Below are 19,373 nucleotides of genomic sequence, written 5' to 3'. Positions count from 1 at the left end.
CCTGTGTACTTACATAGTAACTAGATGTGTACGTAGTATGTAACCACAGTGTAAGTACACATTGGTACATAGTATATAGAGCTGTAATATTTCTGTATCTACATGCATGTAACAACCCTCCGAATGGTTTGTGTAAGTACAAATGTGTAACAGGACATATATAACTACATTTTGTAACAACAATATGTATAAGAGTAATTGGAACAATTTGAGATGGGTAGGTTTAGGGCTGGAAATGTGATCCAGGGGGTGGAAATGGGTAGGTTTAGGGATATGTAAAGTGGAAGGAGTTGGATCTCAAGTTGGTGCCAAGTACCTGGGTTGTTACATATGTGTAGTTACACAAACATTACAGCTGTAGATACTAGAGGTCGACCGATAGTGGATTTTGCCGATACACTGGCCGATACCGATAGTTTTTAAAATGGATACTGAACAAAAACTAAAATAATGCTTTATTAAAAAAACTGTACTGAACCATACTACTAGTAGTAGTAGTAATAATAATAATAAAAACAATGTGTACTTACACTGTGGTTACATACTATGTACACATTTAGTTACTATGTAAGTACACAGGTATTAGGGCCACTTAATATAAAGTGGGACACATTATTTTATCGGCAAATCGGTTTTGAAAATGACCGCTATCGATAAAAAAAAAAAAAAAGCCTAATATCGGCGCCGAAAATCTATGCACTATCGCGTTCATAATCGCAGGCGATTCATTGCCGATTATGAACACAATATTGCGTAGCTTGTCGGTGAACTACAGCTTTCTGTATTAAATGCCGCTCCATCTGAAAGCACGTGCTGGAGATTTACTACTAATCACAGAACCGGCTTTACTGACGAGATGTGCATGAAAATTGCATTTGATTATTTGCCCAGCCCTAACTGGCATATACAATTGATTACCACCATCAGAGATCACAGTAGGTCTGTTTTGAAAGGTTTATAAGTTATCATTAAAATTAATTTACCTATGAAGAAAATGACTGTTGCACACTAGTGCATTAGTGGCCACCCACTTTTTCAGCAGCGCTGGTCCCAGATGTAAAAATCCCATTATTTTTTTTTTCAATAGAGGAACTGATTTTTAAGGATAACTTAAAAACCTTTAAAGACTTACTATTATAACGTTGTTAACCAATGTAATATGCTTTAGTTGAAGCCATCATCCCACATTTTCAACTTATTTTAAAAATAATCATGTTTAACAGCAGAATTCCTGGCATTTGTGTATATATGCATATTTTGCAATACATGTAAAATGTTTATATATATATATATATATACACACACACACACACACAATCAATGGCATTAAATCAATAGTTATAAATGTATGTGTCATTGTTAATTTGCCATTTGTAATGCTGGGATTGTAGTTCTTTTCTGTAGTACCTTTGTTTTTTATCTGATTTTCAGAGTTTTACTAAGTAATGTGATTCACCTTGTAGCTGGTTGGTTTGTATACAAGACTGAAATATAAAATAAAAAATTAAACTGTTGCTCTCTATGGAAGCTGTGCCGTGAAGGTGTGTATAAAACTGCTGGAAAGCTGTTGATCAATCAGCATCCAAAACCAGAACTATTAGTTTTATAATTACAATTCCTGATAACAGAAGTTGAATTTACCAGTTTTATTGCAGTAACAACTTGTTGGGTCATTCCGTGTCAACTCAACCAGAGGTAACCGGCTCAAATTTTATGATTTTGATTTTATTAATATTTTTTTCTGGTAAAAGAAATACATGAATGAAGATAAAAGCCAAAATATTAAATGCCATGGATGAATATTTAGTGAGGGGGGTCAAAATGACATTTTTCACCTGAGATTTGGAGCCAAATTACAGAAGGGTAAAAATGACTATAAATATGGCAGCATAATCATATTATTTCTGCACAGAGTTTGGTTGGTCTGATTGTAAAATCTGTTGTCTTTAGCCATCTTTGTTGCATTATATGACAATGGTGACCATTCAAAAAATGGGAAAAAGCATATGCTGCCATATTTCTTAAGTTGTTTTTACCTTCCTGTAATTTGGCTGTGATTCTCAGGTGAAAATTGTCATTTTGATCCCCCTCTACAGTACAAAACTGTGGATTGCTCAGTAAATATACATCCATGACATTTAATATTTTGGCTTTCATCACTATACATCTTTTTCTTTTTTCAGAAAAAAATATTGACAAAATCAAAATTTTGAGACGGGGAAGTTTCTGAAATTTGGTTGATTTGACACGGAATGACCCTGTTGTATGTTTTGTTAAGGGTAAAAGATCCCACAGAATATTGTAGTTACAATAAGAGTGATCATTTGTGATGATGCTGTTCAGCCAAGAGTCTCATTCTTCATAGGTGTGTTCAAGGAATTTCAAGGAGTCTTTATTCTGTGATGTCAGGGGTAATCCGGTTTTGGTTTTCCATCTATTACTTTTTCGGTTTTTAACCACTAAATTAACGGGAAGTAACAGGAACCACTGCGTAAATGTTCTCAAAGTGTGGTTTCCTTTGCTCTGTTTGCAGGTGAACTCAGAAGAATATGCTAATGCCGAGGGTGAGGCCACTGTGTGGACACGCATCATCCCTGAAGAAATTCTGGCAAAGATCTCAGGAGGGAAGGAGGTTCCAGCAGAAAGGATCACAGTGTGGATTGATCCACTGGATGCCACTCAGGAATACACAGGTCTGGTGCAACCCTTTATTCCTAATGTAAATCAATTGCCTTTAAACTGCAGCCTTTTCAGGAAAGAAGCAGGAAGAAATATAATATATCACATTATTTATGTAGGTTATCTATGTTTGTGTTTCTTCAGTGCACATGTGCTGTACCAGGATGTAAATCCTGTTTGTGCTTTCAACAGAAAATCTCCAGAAGTATGTCACCACTATGGTGTGTGTGGCTGTGGACGGGGATCCTGTTATAGGTGTGATTCACAAACCCTTCACTGGGTACACAGGTGTGTTAATTCGAGGTTTACAGACATATTCAAAACCAGATTACGCAGGTGGCTTTGGATCCTGGATCCAGGAGGCATTATGGGAGTGCTATGACGTTCAGAGAAATAAATGATTTGTGGTTTACACGGTTCATTTTTTGCACGTTTTTGTAAATTATTGGTAACAACAAATATGTGATTATTTGACAAGAACTACACAGTGTTTAATGATTAACATTAACAATGGGTAATGATTAAGTGCATTATCAATATATTAATGTGAGACTTTACAATAGCCTATTACTATTATGATTTCTAGTGTCTTTAATGACAATTATAATGGTTCACTATTATCTATGAGGGCAGTAATGGTCATTATACCTAAACTGTTCTGTTCTGACCTTGTTTTTTTAATGAATTCACACTGTGGTGCTCAAACGTACGTTCTCATCCTCAGTATGGGGTTTCGTTGGAGAGGGATCCAATGTGGTACCTCGTTCTTCCTACAACACAAACTTTCCTAAGGTGATCGTTTCACGCTCACACTCAGGCAAGGTGAAGAGCTTCGTTCAGGTGGCCTTTGGCAACAATACAGAAATTATACCAGCAGGGGGTGCAGGTACTGCATTCTGTAAATCATCTCCTTTTGAAAAAAATGTTTCAAACAAAAATGTACATTACCATTCAAATGTTTGGGGTCAGTAAGATTTTAATTTAACTAAAGTAACAGTAAAGGTGTTTTAATGTTACAAAAATAAAAATAAATAAATCATATAAATGCTGTTCTTTTTGGGTGTTTTCACACTTGGTCCTTTTCAGGGGTCTGAGCGCGGTTCGTGTGATTTTTGGCCCATATGTGAACACTCCAAATGATCTCAGACCCCTCAGAAGTGAACCGAACCGAGACCATCTCGGGAGGTGGTCTGAGTACGGTTCGCTTTCGGCTAAAGGTACGGTTCGCTAAAAACATGCATAGTGAACACAAATAGGCCCGGGATCACTTGATTTTTCCATTTGCAAATTCCAGTGTAGTTTGGCCATCATATGTTTCCGTACAAATCAGCTGTTCATAGTGGCTGCTTCTGGCAGATCTCTATAAATTGTTCGCTCACAACGTACGCTCGTTTATTTTCATTTCAACCGCTTCCAAACTGTGTAAGAGAGATACTACTGTGCGCCTTGCCAGTTTAAACTTTTTGATATAGGCTACGGGCGCGCACATCCCAGTGGGGCCAAACTACACTCTTTAGCGTTTATGGTTTCAACTGTCAAAAACACCCATGGTTCACATAAACACAGTTGGTTTTGTCTCAATCGAATGTAAACATCTGGGAAAGAAATCGCATGTGTAACTGATCTGCGCAGTATGTAGTTCTAGTACAGCAGCCTAATATGAGAATTAGGGATGGGTACCAAAACTCGGTATTTAATCGGTCCCGGGGCTAAATTATGAAAGACCGGAGTATCGATAAGCTCTGACGTTACCGGTTCTGCTATCGGTACTCAGGGTGGCCGCGGGTCCTTAAAAAGTCTTAAAATGTCTTAAATTCAGATTCAGTAGGTCTTAAATATTTCTGGTCACAACCCTCTGTAGTTACCGCGTCATCAGAGAGAATTGCGGTTACAGAATACAGTCGAACACCAGCTCGCTGACCAGCCTCCGAACTACTTTAAATGGGTTCATGCAAGTTTACTGAAAAACGGCTTGAGAATTGTACTTGTCCGACAGGACTAATAGCCTGAGTAAAACTTAAGTGACAAAATATAATCACGCATCAAAACGCGCGAATGATTCTTCTGATTTTATTACATTCAGCTTAAACAGCGATTGATAATTGATAGTGTATTTCTATTATCAATGTCGCGCTGTTGAGGCTCGTGCTGCCTGTCTCTGTGAGAGACTTTCATGGAGAAATCAAATCAAATGAGCGTACGGCACGCATAAAGAAACTCACAGAACAAACATATTGAGGTAAAAATTCAAAATGTTTAGTTTATTTATAGCATGATATAGTTAAGTAACATACTATGACAAGGGATCTATTTTGCTGAATATTTTCACGATTGCAAATGTTACATTGATTTTAGTTCAACAAACAAGTAGTAAAGTATATGAAGTTACTTACATTTTTAGACACAATTGACTGTTTTGTTCTATTTCACCAACGAAAATAGCTCCAAACAAAGATCAGACCAGCATTATTGTGCACATTCTCCAAGCAACACTGGGGTTTTTGTTACTGAATGATTCAGCGGTTTGAAGGAATCTGTTTAATGAATAAGTGACTTACCGTCGGTGATTGTTGTAAGATGCCGTCTTTACTGTTGCTAAATTGCGGGACATGTTTGATAATAAAATGTTGAAAGCACAATCCGCACAAGAGACGCTGTTCCTCAGGCTGAAATGTGTGCGCGTGGCATGCTCCAAAACGGACAAACAAATTACACTTTGAGCTTCGGCGGTAAGAGTAGTAATACCGTTAAAACCTTAACGATACCCATCCATAATGAGAATCACTAGAATCTATTATTCATATGATTAATAATATGCATTTTAATTTTTTTCATTTGATTAGTAAATTTCTTACTTAAATGCTGCATTTAAGGATACCTGTACTGTACCTGAAAAATCTAAAGCAGTTTATTATATTGTATTTTATTTTATTTTATTTGTCCAATTTATTTATTTTTTTTCTAACTCAATGTCAACATGCCTTTTCCACTGGTCCTTCTTGGTATCAAATTTAAGGACATAAAAAGTACAATGGAGACAGAAAGACAATTGTCATGTAGCATAATGTGATGATTAAAATGAAAAAGGCTATGATTTCATTGGATAAATATGAGCGCTACACGTTTCAAAGTTTATCTTTATGCAGTTCTGAAAGCGCCACCTGCTGGCAGAGAATGAATTAGCATTTTTTAACAGCCCTTATGTTGGTTTAAAATAATTGATATTAAACCAGCCATTAAACCATTAATATAATAATGGATACATTTGATTTTTGACTCTTTTCTTAAAAATGGTTTGAAATTTGAAAGGCTGAAATGTGACCTTTTATTTCATTTTATAAAATATTTTTTCTATCTGAACTGTAAATCATGCTTTTTACAGTCATTTTAAAGCATTGCCCCACCCCTCTCATATGGCATTAATTTTATCGGTGTAGGTCTTAAAAAACAGTCTTAAAAAGTCTTAAATTTGAGCTTAAAAATCCTGCAGAAATCCTGTGCTATAAAATAAACATGATTACATAGACAAGGAAAACAATTCAAAATAAATATTACAATGGTGTACGAAACTTATATTTTTGTGCAAAAGATAAAAATATTCCAGTTTTGGAGGTCATAATGTCAGCCATCAAACACTGAACTGGACTAGATCCAAAAAGCAACAGTCTGAACACAGAGGTCTGAGACACCATTACTGCTTAAGTGGACCAAAAAAGGATCTGAGTCCTCTTTCAGGAACTGCGACAGTGTGAACACAAAGAAAACTGGGTCCTTTTTCACTTGGTCCACCTCTTGGTCCACTTAAAGGGGTCTGGGTTTGGTTCTTTTAAAGAGGACTCAAGTGTGAAAACACCCGTACACTTTATATTTATCAAAAAGTCCTGACAAAAATGTATCGTTCTTTCCACAAAAAGTTTAAGCTACACAACTGTTTTTAACATTGGAAATAATAATAAATGTTCCCTTTCAGGAACTCAAGCTGCATCGAAACGCTATGGGAACGTCTTCAGCGTGACCATGCTCTGAATCACGTGTAATCAGTCCAATGGATGGGCGAGATGTCACGGGTGGGGTGACATAGTGACCAGGATGCTTAAAAGCATGTGCGGTGGATACAGCGGCAGCTTTCTGTCATTCAGCAAGCACTCTGCGTGTGTCAGTCACTATTTGTTGCGAGTCTTAATTGGTGTTACTTGTCCACTTTATAAGCACCATTATGTCAAAGCTTCAGCCAAAAAGAAACATTTGGGCGAGAGCAGGCAGCGTTTCAGGCTGTGTATTCCTCCCTACCCGCGCTACAAAAAAAAAAAAAAGTTTCAGGTGGGGACACACACAGTTTGTGTGTTGTCTGCTTGGGAGCAAAGCACACAGAGTCAGTTCTCGAGGGAGCTGACTTCCCGCATTGCGAGCGTTTGTCACTGCGTTTGCTTCGCTCTCGGAAGGCTCTCTTTGAGTGAGCCTCGTGGTGCCGGCCCCGCTTTCGCCAAGGCGGTGCGGCGGCTGTGCTCGTGGGGATCGCAGATGGATCTGGTGGAGGGAATGGAGACGGCCGTGTCCCTTTCTCCTTCCTTGCCCACCAGATCCAGTGCCAGTTGCATAAGAAAAGTTGCAGGTGGGGACACACACAGTTTGTGTGTTGTCTGCTTGGGAGCAAAGCACACAGAGTCAGTTCTCGAGGGAGCTGACTTCCCGCATTGCGAGCGTTTGTCACTGCGTTTGCTTCGCTCTCGGAAGGCTCTCTTTGAGTGAGCCTCGTGGTGCCGGCCCCGCTTTCGCCAAGGCGGTGCGGCGGCTGTGCTCGTGGGGATCGCAGATGGATCTGGTGGAGGGAATGGAGACGGCCGTGTCCCTTTCTCCTTCCTTGCCCACCAGATCCAGTGCCAGTTGCATAAGCATATTATGTCTAATATTATAATGAGCAGCATTTACTGGGGAGCGGAGCTCGCGCAGTCAGCTCTCGAGGGGGCTGATTGTGCTTTTCCCGCTGCAAGCGCTCCGTTCTCGCGAGGCATGCTCCGAGGAGTGTGTCCGTGCCTGTGATCTTGCGTTTCCGGTCCTGCTGCTGCTGAGGCAAGGCGGCGATTGAGATCGCGGGGATAGCACATGATCTGGCGGATGGGTTGGAGATGGGCTCGTCCTTTCTCCACCCACATTCCCTAGATCTAGCGCTCTCTCTCAGGGTTTGGAAGCCCTGCAGTTTCTTTCCCCTTTGAGTGAGAGCTCGCTGCTGCAGCTATCTTTCTCCGAGGAGATTGATATTGTTTGTATAACCGAGTGGCTCGCGCGTTGTCGAGGCAACGCATGCATTACGTCATTCTCGTTTTTTATGAATCGTTTCACACCAGACCATGTTTGCTTGTCTGGTTGTTTGGCTGCATTTAATTCTGAGGAATTACATTAAGTATTTCATCTGATTATGAGAAGTTAGATACAGGAGCTCTTGGGATAAAATTCTTGAGTGAGAGCATGTGTTTACCTCTCTTCCACCGAGGAGCTTGAGGTGGTCAGCAGGGGCTGCTGGGCAGGAGCAGCCCCAACCAATCGTGTTCCAGCTCCTCATTCAGGAAGCGTCACTTCTCGTGCTCCCCAGAATTTAGAGTCAGTGTGGCGCTCCCGGGCCGAAGGCTTCTAGCAGAAGGCGGATCTGCGGACCGTCATTCTCGCTGGATAGTCTTCGGCTAAAATGTCCTGACGCCTAGGGCCCAGGACTTCTGAGGGCCGGCCCCCTCTGAGGAAGAGCAGTGTACACCTCATTACACGGTGCCCATCTCTCCTCAGTGCCCTCGGGAGACCGATCTGCCAACCCTGCCAGCTACGGTGCTTCAGGGCGCAGCGGTATCCGGTGAGCGCCTCTCTCAGTCACCGCCCGGAAGCGTAGCAGTACTGAAAGGCTGAGAAGCTAGTTCGGCCATTCCCTGATGGTTCGCCGCTTCAGGGCACCGACCTAGTACCTCCGCCTCGTTTCAGTGGGGTCATTTCCACACTGGTGGGCCCCGAGCAGGCTCTGGTAGTGGAACAAGAAGTAAACACTCTCTTGAGGAAGGAGGCCATCGAGGTGGTCCCTTCTCTCGACAGAGAGTCCTGGTTCTACAGCGGGTACTTCATCATTCCTAAGAAGGATGGAGGGTTGCGCTGCGAGAGGTCTCCTCTCACTTTAGAGAGTTGTCATGTTGAGGCCTCCGCTCCAAGAGCTCGACAATTTTCTGCGTAGTCAGGTCTCCTCTCGCTACAGAGACTTATTGAGGCCTCCGCTCGCCAGAGCTCCGCTAGGACAGCATCTGTGAGTTGTAGGCTTTATGTGAGCCACCTTACAACATGTCCTTAGCGTGGGGTGTAGTAGGCCACCTCTCACTTTAAAGAGTTGTCATGCTGAGGCCTCCACTCCTTGAGCTCGGCCCATCTCCATCCTTCCCCATCACAGGAAGTTCCTGAGGTTTGCTTTCAGGGGCAAAACTTACCAATACCGGGTTCTTCCGTTCGGCCTTGCACTCTCACCCCTCACTTTCACAAAGTATGTGGATGCCGCTCTGACTCCTCTGTGACTACAGGGCATCCACATACCCAACCACATCAACGATTGGTTGATATTAGCAGATGGCGGTTCGGCATCGAGATGTCATTTTCACTAACATGAAAAAGCTGGGGTTAAGACTTACCGCCAAGAAAAGTGTGCTTTCTCCAGCACAGAGAACCACTTATATGGGCGTAGTGTGGGATTCGGCCACGATGCAGGCATGTCTGTCTCCTGCTCGGATCGAGTTGATCCTCTCCGCAGTGGCGAGAGTGAGAGAAGGCCGGTCACTCACTGTCAAGCAGTTCCAGAAACTGCTGGGTCTGATGGCAGCTGCGTCCAACGGGATACCTTTTGGCCTGCTGTACATGAGACCCCTACAGTGGTGGCTCAAGACCAAAGGGTTCTCCCCGAGGGGAAACCCGCTCCGCATGCTCAAGGTCACGCGGTGCTGCCTTAGTGCCTTAGACAGGTGGAGGAAACCTTGGTTCTTGTCTCAGGGCCTGGTGCTGGGAGCTCCTTGTCGACGCGTAATGCTAGCGAAGGACGCGTCCCTCACCGGTTGGGGAGCGGTCATGTGTGGCCGTCTGTGGAGCAGTCGCCATCTCACGTGGCACATCAACTGCCTGGAGATGCTGGCTGTGTTTCTAGCACTGAAACACTTCCTCCCGGACCTAAGAGATCGCCATGTGTTGATGCGCACCGACAACACAGCGGTGGTCTCTTATATCAACCACCAGGGAGGTCTGCGTTCACGCCCCCTTTACAGGCTGGCACACCAGATCCTTGTGTGGTCCCAAGGCAAACTCCTCTCGCTGAGAACATTTCACATCCCTGGGCATGTCAATATGGGAGCAGACATCCTGTTGAGGCAAGGGGCAGAGGCCCGGGGAATGGAGACTTCACACCGAGGTGGTGAAGCAGATATGGAGAGTTTTTGGCCAGGCTCAGATGGACCTGTTTGTGTCTTAGGAGACATCGCACTGTCCCCTCTGGTTCTCTCTGACTCATCCAGCTCCGCTGGGGCTGGATGCCATGGTACAGACTTGGCCAAGGCTTCATCTGTACGCCTTTCCCTCGACGGCTCTGCTCCCGGGAGTTCTAGAGAGAGTGCACCTGGAAAGGGGGCCGTCTGCTGCTAGTAGCCCCGTTCTGGCCAGGCAGAGTATGGTTCTCGGACCTGATTTCCCTTCTCCATGGCTCTCCATGGGAGATTCTCGTCAGGAGGGATCTCTTCTTACAGGCGAAGGGTACGATCTTTCACCCCACCCGGAGCAGTGGTAGCTGTGGGTGTGGCCCCTGAGGGGGCACAACTCGTAGCTTCCAGGCTCTCAACCGAGGTTGTTGAGACCATCCTCCAATCCAGAGCTCCCTCTATGAGGAAACTGTATGCCCTGAAGTGGAAGCTTTTCACTTCTTGGTGCGGAGACCGCCAGCTTGACCAATTTAACCCTTAAAGACCTAGAACATTTTTGGGGCACCTGACACACCTGCACTTTTCTTTGTTTTTTAAAACCTATTCTAGCAATCAGCATCAAGTGTCATATATAATTATAAACAGGAACTTGAAATTTCAGTCTAGCTAATTTAAAGTCCCAGTTTCCCTTTTTTTTTTTTTTTCTAAGAATGAATGAATTTCCAGAATTTTAAGAAAAAGGCAAGCAACAATTGGGTGTTATTTTTACTGTGTACTCAAACAGAAACGCCTGAAGTTTGGATTTTTTTCTTTAGGAAGTTGTATCTGGGTGTTTTTACACTTCCAAATAAAATTGTCTACATATAACATTCCCCAAGCAAGTTATAGCCATTTATTACAATATTGTTATAGGCACTTTTCAGTGAAAAACAGGTCTATTTAATTTACTAACAATATAGATGTGTCCAAAAAACATTTAGGGAGTAAAGAAAATGGAATCAGTGTTATATAATAACAAAACAGTAAAAAAAATGTACTTTTTTTCAGAGAAATATATTTTCAATCTGAGTATGAACAACAACAAACACAAACCGTGCAGCTATTTAGTGAAAACAATTGTACAAATTGTCTTCTGCAACAAAAATACAAACAGTGCAAATGATTCACAAACTACAGACAAAATGAGTGAGAAATATACAGAGTGCAACAGAAATTTTTTTGAAAATGATCTTTATGAACTATAAAATAATTATTTACATAATATAAATGATCGATCCGCTAGCTGTACTTTGCGTCGGAATCGATTTTACCGATTTTAGAATTCCAGTGCTTTATCCGATATGTACTGCTGTTTCATCCTTGTTTTTGGTTTGCTTTATGTCAAAGTACTCAGTCATGTGTTTTTCTGGGCTTTTTCAGAGAGTTCTCTCATACAAATGTGTTATTTTGTGTTTGTTTTCATGCACGCACGATAGACTTTACTTTCACTTTGCATTTGTTCAAATTTACAATGAAAAATCCTAAATGGTGGTTCAAAAGACCAAAACCTATGTTCATTGGTTGAATATGGGACAGTTTGAACCAATCTGGGTACGGGGGTGGGACTAAAGCCTGTGTTATACTTTCTGCACGTACAATCCGAACGCGGACATCGCGGACGCGGACTACTTGCAATTATACTACCGAAACTGTCCGCTCCGCGGACGTGTTCCATACATGCGTAGTAGATCGGCTTGAACAATAAACAAACATGTGAACAAAGAATTGCCCAGAGTTATTGCACATCTGGCTGTCTTTATATTGTTTTATCGACAGATTGTACAGGTTCGAGTAGCAATGGGCTTCTTCACACAGCCTGCGCATGCGCAGTAGCCTACTGACCGTCACAAAAAATGGGATGTCCGCTCAGAGCCTCCGCGCACACTCTCCGATGACGATTTTTACGTCACGCATACCATAGCAGACCCTAGCAGACTTGCGGACACGGAAAGTTTTTCTTTAGAAAGTTGTATCTGGGTGTTTTACACTTCCAAATAAAATTTTGTCTACATATAACATTCCCCAAGCAAGTTATAGCCATTTATTACAATATTGTTATAGACGCTTTCAGTGAAAAACAGATCTATTTAGTTTACTAACAATATAGATGTGTCTAAAAAACATTTAGGGAGTAAAGAAAATGGAATCCTTGTTATATAATAACAAAACACAGTAAAAAAGTGACTTTTTTTCAGAGAAATATATTTTCAATCTGAGTATGAACAACAACAAACACAAACCGTGCAGCTATTTAGTGAAAACAATTGTACAAATTGTCTTCTGCAACAAAAATACAAACAGTGCAAATGATTCACAAACTACAGACAAAATGAGTGAGAAATATACAGAGTGCAACAGAAATTTTTTTGAAAATGATCTTTATGAACTATAAAATAATTATTTACATAATATAAATGATCGATCCGCTAGCTGTACTTTGCGTCGGAATCGATTTTACCGATTTTAGAATTCCAGTGCTTTATCCGATATGTACTGCTGTTTCATCCTTGTTTTTGGTTTGCTTTATGTCAAAGTACTCAGTCATGTGTTTTTCTGGGCTTTTTCAGAGAGTTCTCTCATACAAATGTGTTATTTTGTGTTTGTTTTCATGCACGCACGACAGACTTTAATTTCACTTTGCGTTTGTTCGACTTTCCAGTGAAAAATCCTAAATAGTGGTTCAAAAGACCAAAACCTATGTTTATTGGTTGAATATCTGATATGTACCACTGTTTCATCCTTGTTTTTGGTTTGTTTTATGTCAAAGTACTCAGTCGTGTGTTTTTCTGGGCTTTTTCAGAGAGTTCTCTCATGCAAATGTGTTCTTTTGTGTTTGTTTTCATGCACGCGTGACAGACTTTACTTTCACTTTGCATTTGTTCAAATTTACAATGAAAAATCCTAAATGGTGGTTCAAAAGACCAAAACCTATGTTCATTGGTTGAATATGGGACAGTTTGAACCAATCTGGGTACGGGGGTGGGACTAAAGCCTGTGTTATACTTTCTGCACGTACAATCCGATTTATCGACAGATTGTACAGGTTCGAGTAGCAATGGGCTTCTTCACACAGCCTGCGCATGCGCAGTAGCCTACTGACCGTCACAAAAAATGGGATGTCCGCTCAGAGCCTCCGCGCACACTCTCCGATGACGATTTTTACGTCACGCATACCATAGCAGACCCTAGCAGACTTGCGGACACGGAAAGTATAACACAGGCTTTGTTTTTGGTTTGCTTTATGTCAAAGTACTCAGTCATGTGTTTTTCTGGGCTTTTTCAGAGAGTTCTCTCATACAAATGTGTTATTTTGTGTTTGTTTTCATGCACGCACGATAGACTTTACTTTCACTTTGCATTTGTTCAAATTTACAATGAAAAATCCTAAATGGTGGTTCAAAAGACCAAAACCTATGTTCATTGGTTGAATATGGGACAGTTTGAACCAATCTGGGTACGGGGGTGGGACTAAAGCCTGTGTTATACTTTCTGCACGTACAATCCGAACGCGGACATCGCGGACGCGGACTACTTGCAATTATACTACCGAAACTGTCCGCTCCGCGGACGTGTTCCATACATGCGTAGTAGATCGGCTTGAACAATAAACAAACATGTGAACAAAGAATTGCCCAGAGTTATTGCACATCTGGCTGTCTTTATATTGTTTTATCGACAGATTGTACAGGTTCGAGTAGCAATGGGCTTCTTCACACAGCCTGCGCATGCGCAGTAGCCTACTGACCGTCACAAAAAATGGGATGTCCGCTCAGAGCCTCCGCGCACACTCTCCGATGACGATTTTTACGTCACGCATACCATAGCAGACCCTAGCAGACTTGCGGACACGGAAAGTATAACACAGGCTTAAGCATCAACAATTGTTCCTGTTTGGCTCAGAGGAACGAAATGCATTGGTTTCTTCTGATGAATCAATGTTGTCAAAATGTGATGACGTAGTAGCCTACGGAGCCTCTGAATATGCAAATAAGACAAATTAGATATATCCGAAAAGCGGAGAATCTCCGCTTTACAACACTTTTTAAAGCATTAAGATAGGATTACCTGGTCACTACATCACCCCGACCGTGACCACACACAGAGCGCTTGCTGAATGGCAGAAAGCTGCCGCTGTATTCACTGCACGTGCTTTTAAGCGTCCTGGTCACTACATCACCCCGCCCGTGACGTCTCGCCCATCCATTGGACTGATTACACACGTGATTCAGAGCATGGTCATGCTGAAGGCGTACCCGTAGCGTTTCGATGCAGCGTAGTGATGGGAAGTTCGGATCATTTTACCGACTCGGACCTTTGAGTCTCGTTCAGCAAAATGAACGAATCTTTTTTCGAGTCATTTCGTTCATTTTAGCAAAATATAATTAAAATGTTACGTGTTACTTCCCTAACACGTCTACTACTTACGCAAACGTTGATCACATTACAAACAATACAAAACTGCTATAAGAAACAGAAAAGATTAATTCATTGTTTACCTGGGTCTTCAGTCTATGATTAGCTCACCTCACCTCTTATCTGACAAGTCTTCGGGTTTGAGTCGTTCGTTCATCACGTGACAGCCCCATAAACTTAACCAATGCAGTCTGAGCCGGAAAGAGAATTGATTAGTTCACCTCTCGAGTCTTCGGGTTTGAGTCGTTCGTTCATCACTTGACAGTCCCATACGCTTTAACCAATGCAGTCTGAGCCGGAAAGAGAATTGATGTCACGTGATGAACGAATGACTCGAAAAACCCGAAGACTCGAAACAGGTGAACTACTTGACTAATTCCAGTACAGAACCTATAGGATGTTGGGCATGCGCGACTGAACGAATCACTCCCCAAGACGACTTGTTCTTCCCGAGTCACATTAAAGATTCGTTCAAAATTAACGAATCGTTCAAGAACAACCCAATACTAATGCAGCGTCTCATTCCCTCAGGGAACCATGGTTACATGTGTAACCTGAGACGTTTCTTTAGCATTAAATCAACATATTAGAATGATTTTTTTGAAGGATCATGTGACACTGAAGACGAGTAATGTCTACTGAAAATTCAGCTTTGCCATCACATGAACACATTAAATTTTAAAATATATTTCACATTAAAAATTATATTTCACATAAAAAATTATATTTCACATTATTAGTAGTTTTTTTTTTACTGCATTATGATCAAATCATCACAGCCTTGGTGAATATAAGAGAATTCTTTCAAAAATATTAAAAAAAAAATCAACCCCAAACTTTTGACTCTTGGTAGTGTATGAAACATTAATTTTGTTGTTGCACAAATATTAATATCAACAATGAATCTCCATACTTATTTGCTAATATTAATATTTATGCAACAATTTTTGAATTTATTTAATTAAATTAATATGTTGTTTTTTTAAACAGCTTTTTCAAGACATTTAAATTAATTGTACATGGTTGATGCAAGCAGTCAATCCAAATTTAAGTCAACATTAAAACAGAATTGACCCAATTTACTTTTTTAATACATGTTTCTGGTGCTATTGTGAATGAATCATTGGTGCATGTTTTTACAAAGTAAAAATTTTTTTGTAATAGTTAATCAATTATAATTTAATATAAATGTTTATATTTGATTAGAATTTTATATTTAATGAACATTTAAATATTTAATATACTTTAACATAATTTGCCCCAGCTCAAATAGTATTTATTTTATATGTATGTATTCAACCCTGTCTTGTCACCCAAAATTTTCACAATCCACTCAATTCCAAATGGATACAATTTCAAATCCCACCCTACTATAGAATATACTTATTCACAGAGATACAGAAGTAAATATTTTGTGATTGTCATGTAGACTGCAGCAGGGGAAATACAACTGCAACCTTTGTGTCTTTTTTTCTCCAAAGGATATAAGGTACTAGCTCTTCTAGACCCCACTGATGAGGAACAAGATACGGCCGATATTTACATCCATGTGACGTACATCAAAAAATGGGATATCTGTGCGGGTGATGCCATCTTGAGGTCTCTTGGTGGTCAAATGACAACTCTCAAAGGAGATCATATTGATTACTCTGGGACAGAGGGAAACGAGGGCGGCCTGCTGGCAAGCATTAAAACTGACCACAAGGCATTGGTGAAAAGACTTCCAACATGGGAAGAGAACAAAGAACAATAAATCGCTGCCTGTTCCTGTCCCTAACACTCTCATTGTCTACGGTAACACACAGTTGTGTAGACATATGTGGAAATAAAGATAAGCTTGTGACATGAGGTGACTGATCCAACATCAGTGAAATGTGTAATTATACCTGAATGAGTCTGAAAACTTTGACTTGCCTTTGACTTTGTATTTTGTGAAACATTTAAAGAATGTTTAAGTGGAAATTAAGTAAATGTGCAGCATCAAATCATGAGGTCACCTTTATTTTAATCATTAAAGAGCAGGTCATATGGTATTTTAAAGTGTTTTAATATTGTGGTGGAGTCCCCTACAACAGGTTTAAATGCATCTAAGGTTAGAAAACATTGAAAAATTATTCTAATATTAAATGCATATTCTGAGAAAATTACAATGATTTTGAAACAATTTGTTCGAAGCAGTTCTGAGCTTAAGGTCTGTAAACCCCTTTCTTCAATAAGCCTACTCTGCTCTGATTGGTCAGCTGGCCAAGTCTGTTGTGATTGGTCTTTCCGTATACAATGTGTGTAGGGAACAAACCATAATTAATTTTTTGCTCCGGAGGGTTACTTGTAAACAAAATGCTTTAAGTTTACAAAAATGGCATTGATATTACCTTATCAATTCGAGCCCGAGTCCAAGGATGATACCGATGCAGTCGCTCAACCGGAAACTCCATCGCAAGCACGACTTTATCAGGACTTTTCTAAGTGGTAAGTTTAAACTTTGTATGTGGTACTTTACGTGATGTGACAGCAGTTTTATTGCATTCAGTTTACTTATTTGAGGTGCAATTAGACATGATGTAAACACTAATTAGCGGAAGTGTTTGTGGTCAGGTCAGAGTGTTTGTATTTCGTGGGGATTATGCAAATGTGTTACCTTGTGACGTATATAGGTAACTGGCAGAATATTCGAAAATATGACGACTCGTTAATGGTTCAGAGTCGACTTTCTTTTGAGAGACAATATCTGTATTTATCATGCACTTTTTTGATTAACAACTTTGCAGACTGTTTACATTGAAGGATAGCTATGTTTGTAAACTGCAAAAAATATGTTTTTCGAAAACCCATATGACCTGTTCTTTAATCTTTAAAGGTGAACCAGTAGCTTTATTTAATTTCATGTTTGTTTTTTGAAAGTGTTGTTTCCAAAATTGCTGGAAAAACCAGGTTTAAATTGTTTTGGGTGAAGATTTAACTGTGAATCCAGAGATACCTTGAATATGACATTGTGCATAGCACTGCTTCTCATAATTGACTCACTGTTCCCCTTGGTGGCGTGTTTTCAGTTCTGTGTATCAGATCTCAATTTGTACGGTTTATACACTGATACCTGAATTGCTGTATGATTAGACTACATAGGTTTAAGCACCACGTGTAAATGAAAAATATATAATACAGTATGTTAAGATTAAAGTCTTATTTTGTTTCTAAGGAAAGTTGGATAGAAAGTTAAATTGGATTTAATGGAGTAGATCTGCAGACATCACTGGGTGATTCATTCAGATCTGTCATAGAGGTTTTCACTGTGATTGCCAATTTAAAAAAAAAAAATTTTGTATGATTATTCATACTGTTGCCCTTTTACAGATCTTGTCTGAGATTTGAGGCATGTAATTTGGTTTTACATTGATAGACATCTTCATTCTGCTTTTAACATCTCTATTAAAAGGTTTTATGAAGAGTGAACCTTAATTTTTTTGTGATGTTATAGCATACACAGCTGTGAACAGGGTTATTAAATCTAAATCTAAAACCTTATAAAATGTTCATTATTTGAAATAAACATTAACTGAAATAAAATTGAATAGATTTTTTTTTTATTTCAGTTAGTTGCCAAGGCAACATTTCTGACGTTAGTTTAACTTCATATACTAAAAAAACTAAAACTGAAAAAAAAACAAAAAAAACAATGTAGACATATTTTAAACACTACAAAATGACTAAAACTTGGACTAAAATAAACATGGAAAAAAAACTATAATCTTTTTTTTTTTTTAGTAAAAAAAAAAAGTATATTTAAATGTATTTTATTTAAATTAGCTTTTATTGCATTTAAATTATCTAAACATCTGTTATATTATAAAAATGGCTCTTATCAGTATTTGACAACACATCTTAAAGATGTTCAAAAATGTGAGCCAACAAGAGCATCAGTTTGCCCACCACAAGGTGGCAGGATAGTTTTATCTTTGTTTTTTTTACGTTTTTACTTTTTATACACGCAGTAGAGCAAGTACTTGTATTTTATATGTTCATTTAAAATTTATAATATGCTAAACAAAAAAGTATGTTTTTATGATCATGTAGCCATAATTAATATATTGACCAGCATAAACTGTTACGCAGATTTAATAAAACGGTGGACAAAGTAGGCAGTGAAACTGAGCCACCCAATTCTTGTTTTCACACCATCACTCTCTTGCAGCTTTAAATGAATTTGCCAACACTTAACATCTAGCTATGCTACATTGTCTTTCTACAACGCTCATGTTTTTATTTCTGCAGATGTCTTCAATTATCACAGCATGCCATTCTAACCCTCTGTGACAGATCCTAAACTCCAGTGTGTCACTGAACCCCCCACCCCGCTACAATGTGAAATTAGAGAAAAGTCATGCCAATCTCCTGAGATGGCTTTTATGGAAGAAAGAGCAAATGCATATTTACAGTATATCAATCTGTGGGACAGATTAGTATGTTTGAAATAAAAGTTAGACATTATTACAGAAAGCAGGCCTATTGTTTAATAATGTGACATATGTATATGCTTCCTCCTCATCAAAAACACGACTGGCTGCTGAGTCTTGCCATGATCAGCATATTTATGGTTTATTGCATTATTCATAGTTACTATCTATTACCATCTCACTGGTCATATTGATGTGTTGCTAAAAGGCTTGCTGCCATTTCTTTGATGTGCTAAAGGGAATTGCACTTAATGTTTTTTTTTTTATTCACCATGTCTGGCTTGGCTCCAGAATACAGATGTTCTTGGTAAAATGTTGATTTACATGACAGTTTACACACCCCATGCTTCTATAAATTATATAT

General features: G+C 39.7%; 1 protein-coding gene across 2 annotated transcripts in view; it reads left to right on the top strand.

Moving 5' to 3' along the window:
- bpnt2 (3'(2'), 5'-bisphosphate nucleotidase 2) overlaps nt 1-16,614 on the top strand; it is a 31,815-nt gene extending 15,201 nt beyond the window's left edge. Inside the window, exons 2-5 of one of the 2 annotated variants that reach the window (XM_016470098.1) lie at nt 2,534-2,693; nt 2,872-2,967; nt 3,404-3,565; nt 16,040-16,614. In XM_016470098.1, coding sequence (XP_016325584.1) covers nt 2,534-2,693; nt 2,872-2,967; nt 3,404-3,565; nt 16,040-16,311 — 690 coding nt within the window. In that variant the 3' untranslated portion in view covers nt 16,312-16,614. The remainder of the gene's footprint in view (nt 1-2,533; nt 2,694-2,871; nt 2,968-3,403; nt 3,566-16,039) is intronic. The other variant, XM_016470099.1, reaches the window with a different exon arrangement.
- The last annotated feature ends 2,759 nt before the right edge of the window (nt 16,615-19,373 follow it).

This window comes from Sinocyclocheilus anshuiensis, unplaced genomic scaffold (assembly GCF_001515605.1).
Source record: "Sinocyclocheilus anshuiensis isolate Anshui unplaced genomic scaffold, SAMN03320099.WGS_v1.1 scaffold2394, whole genome shotgun sequence".
Classification (NCBI taxonomy): domain Eukaryota; kingdom Metazoa; phylum Chordata; class Actinopteri; order Cypriniformes; family Cyprinidae; genus Sinocyclocheilus; species Sinocyclocheilus anshuiensis.
Note: the sequence above shows the minus strand (reverse complement) of the source record. Positions and strands in the feature narration are given on the sequence as shown.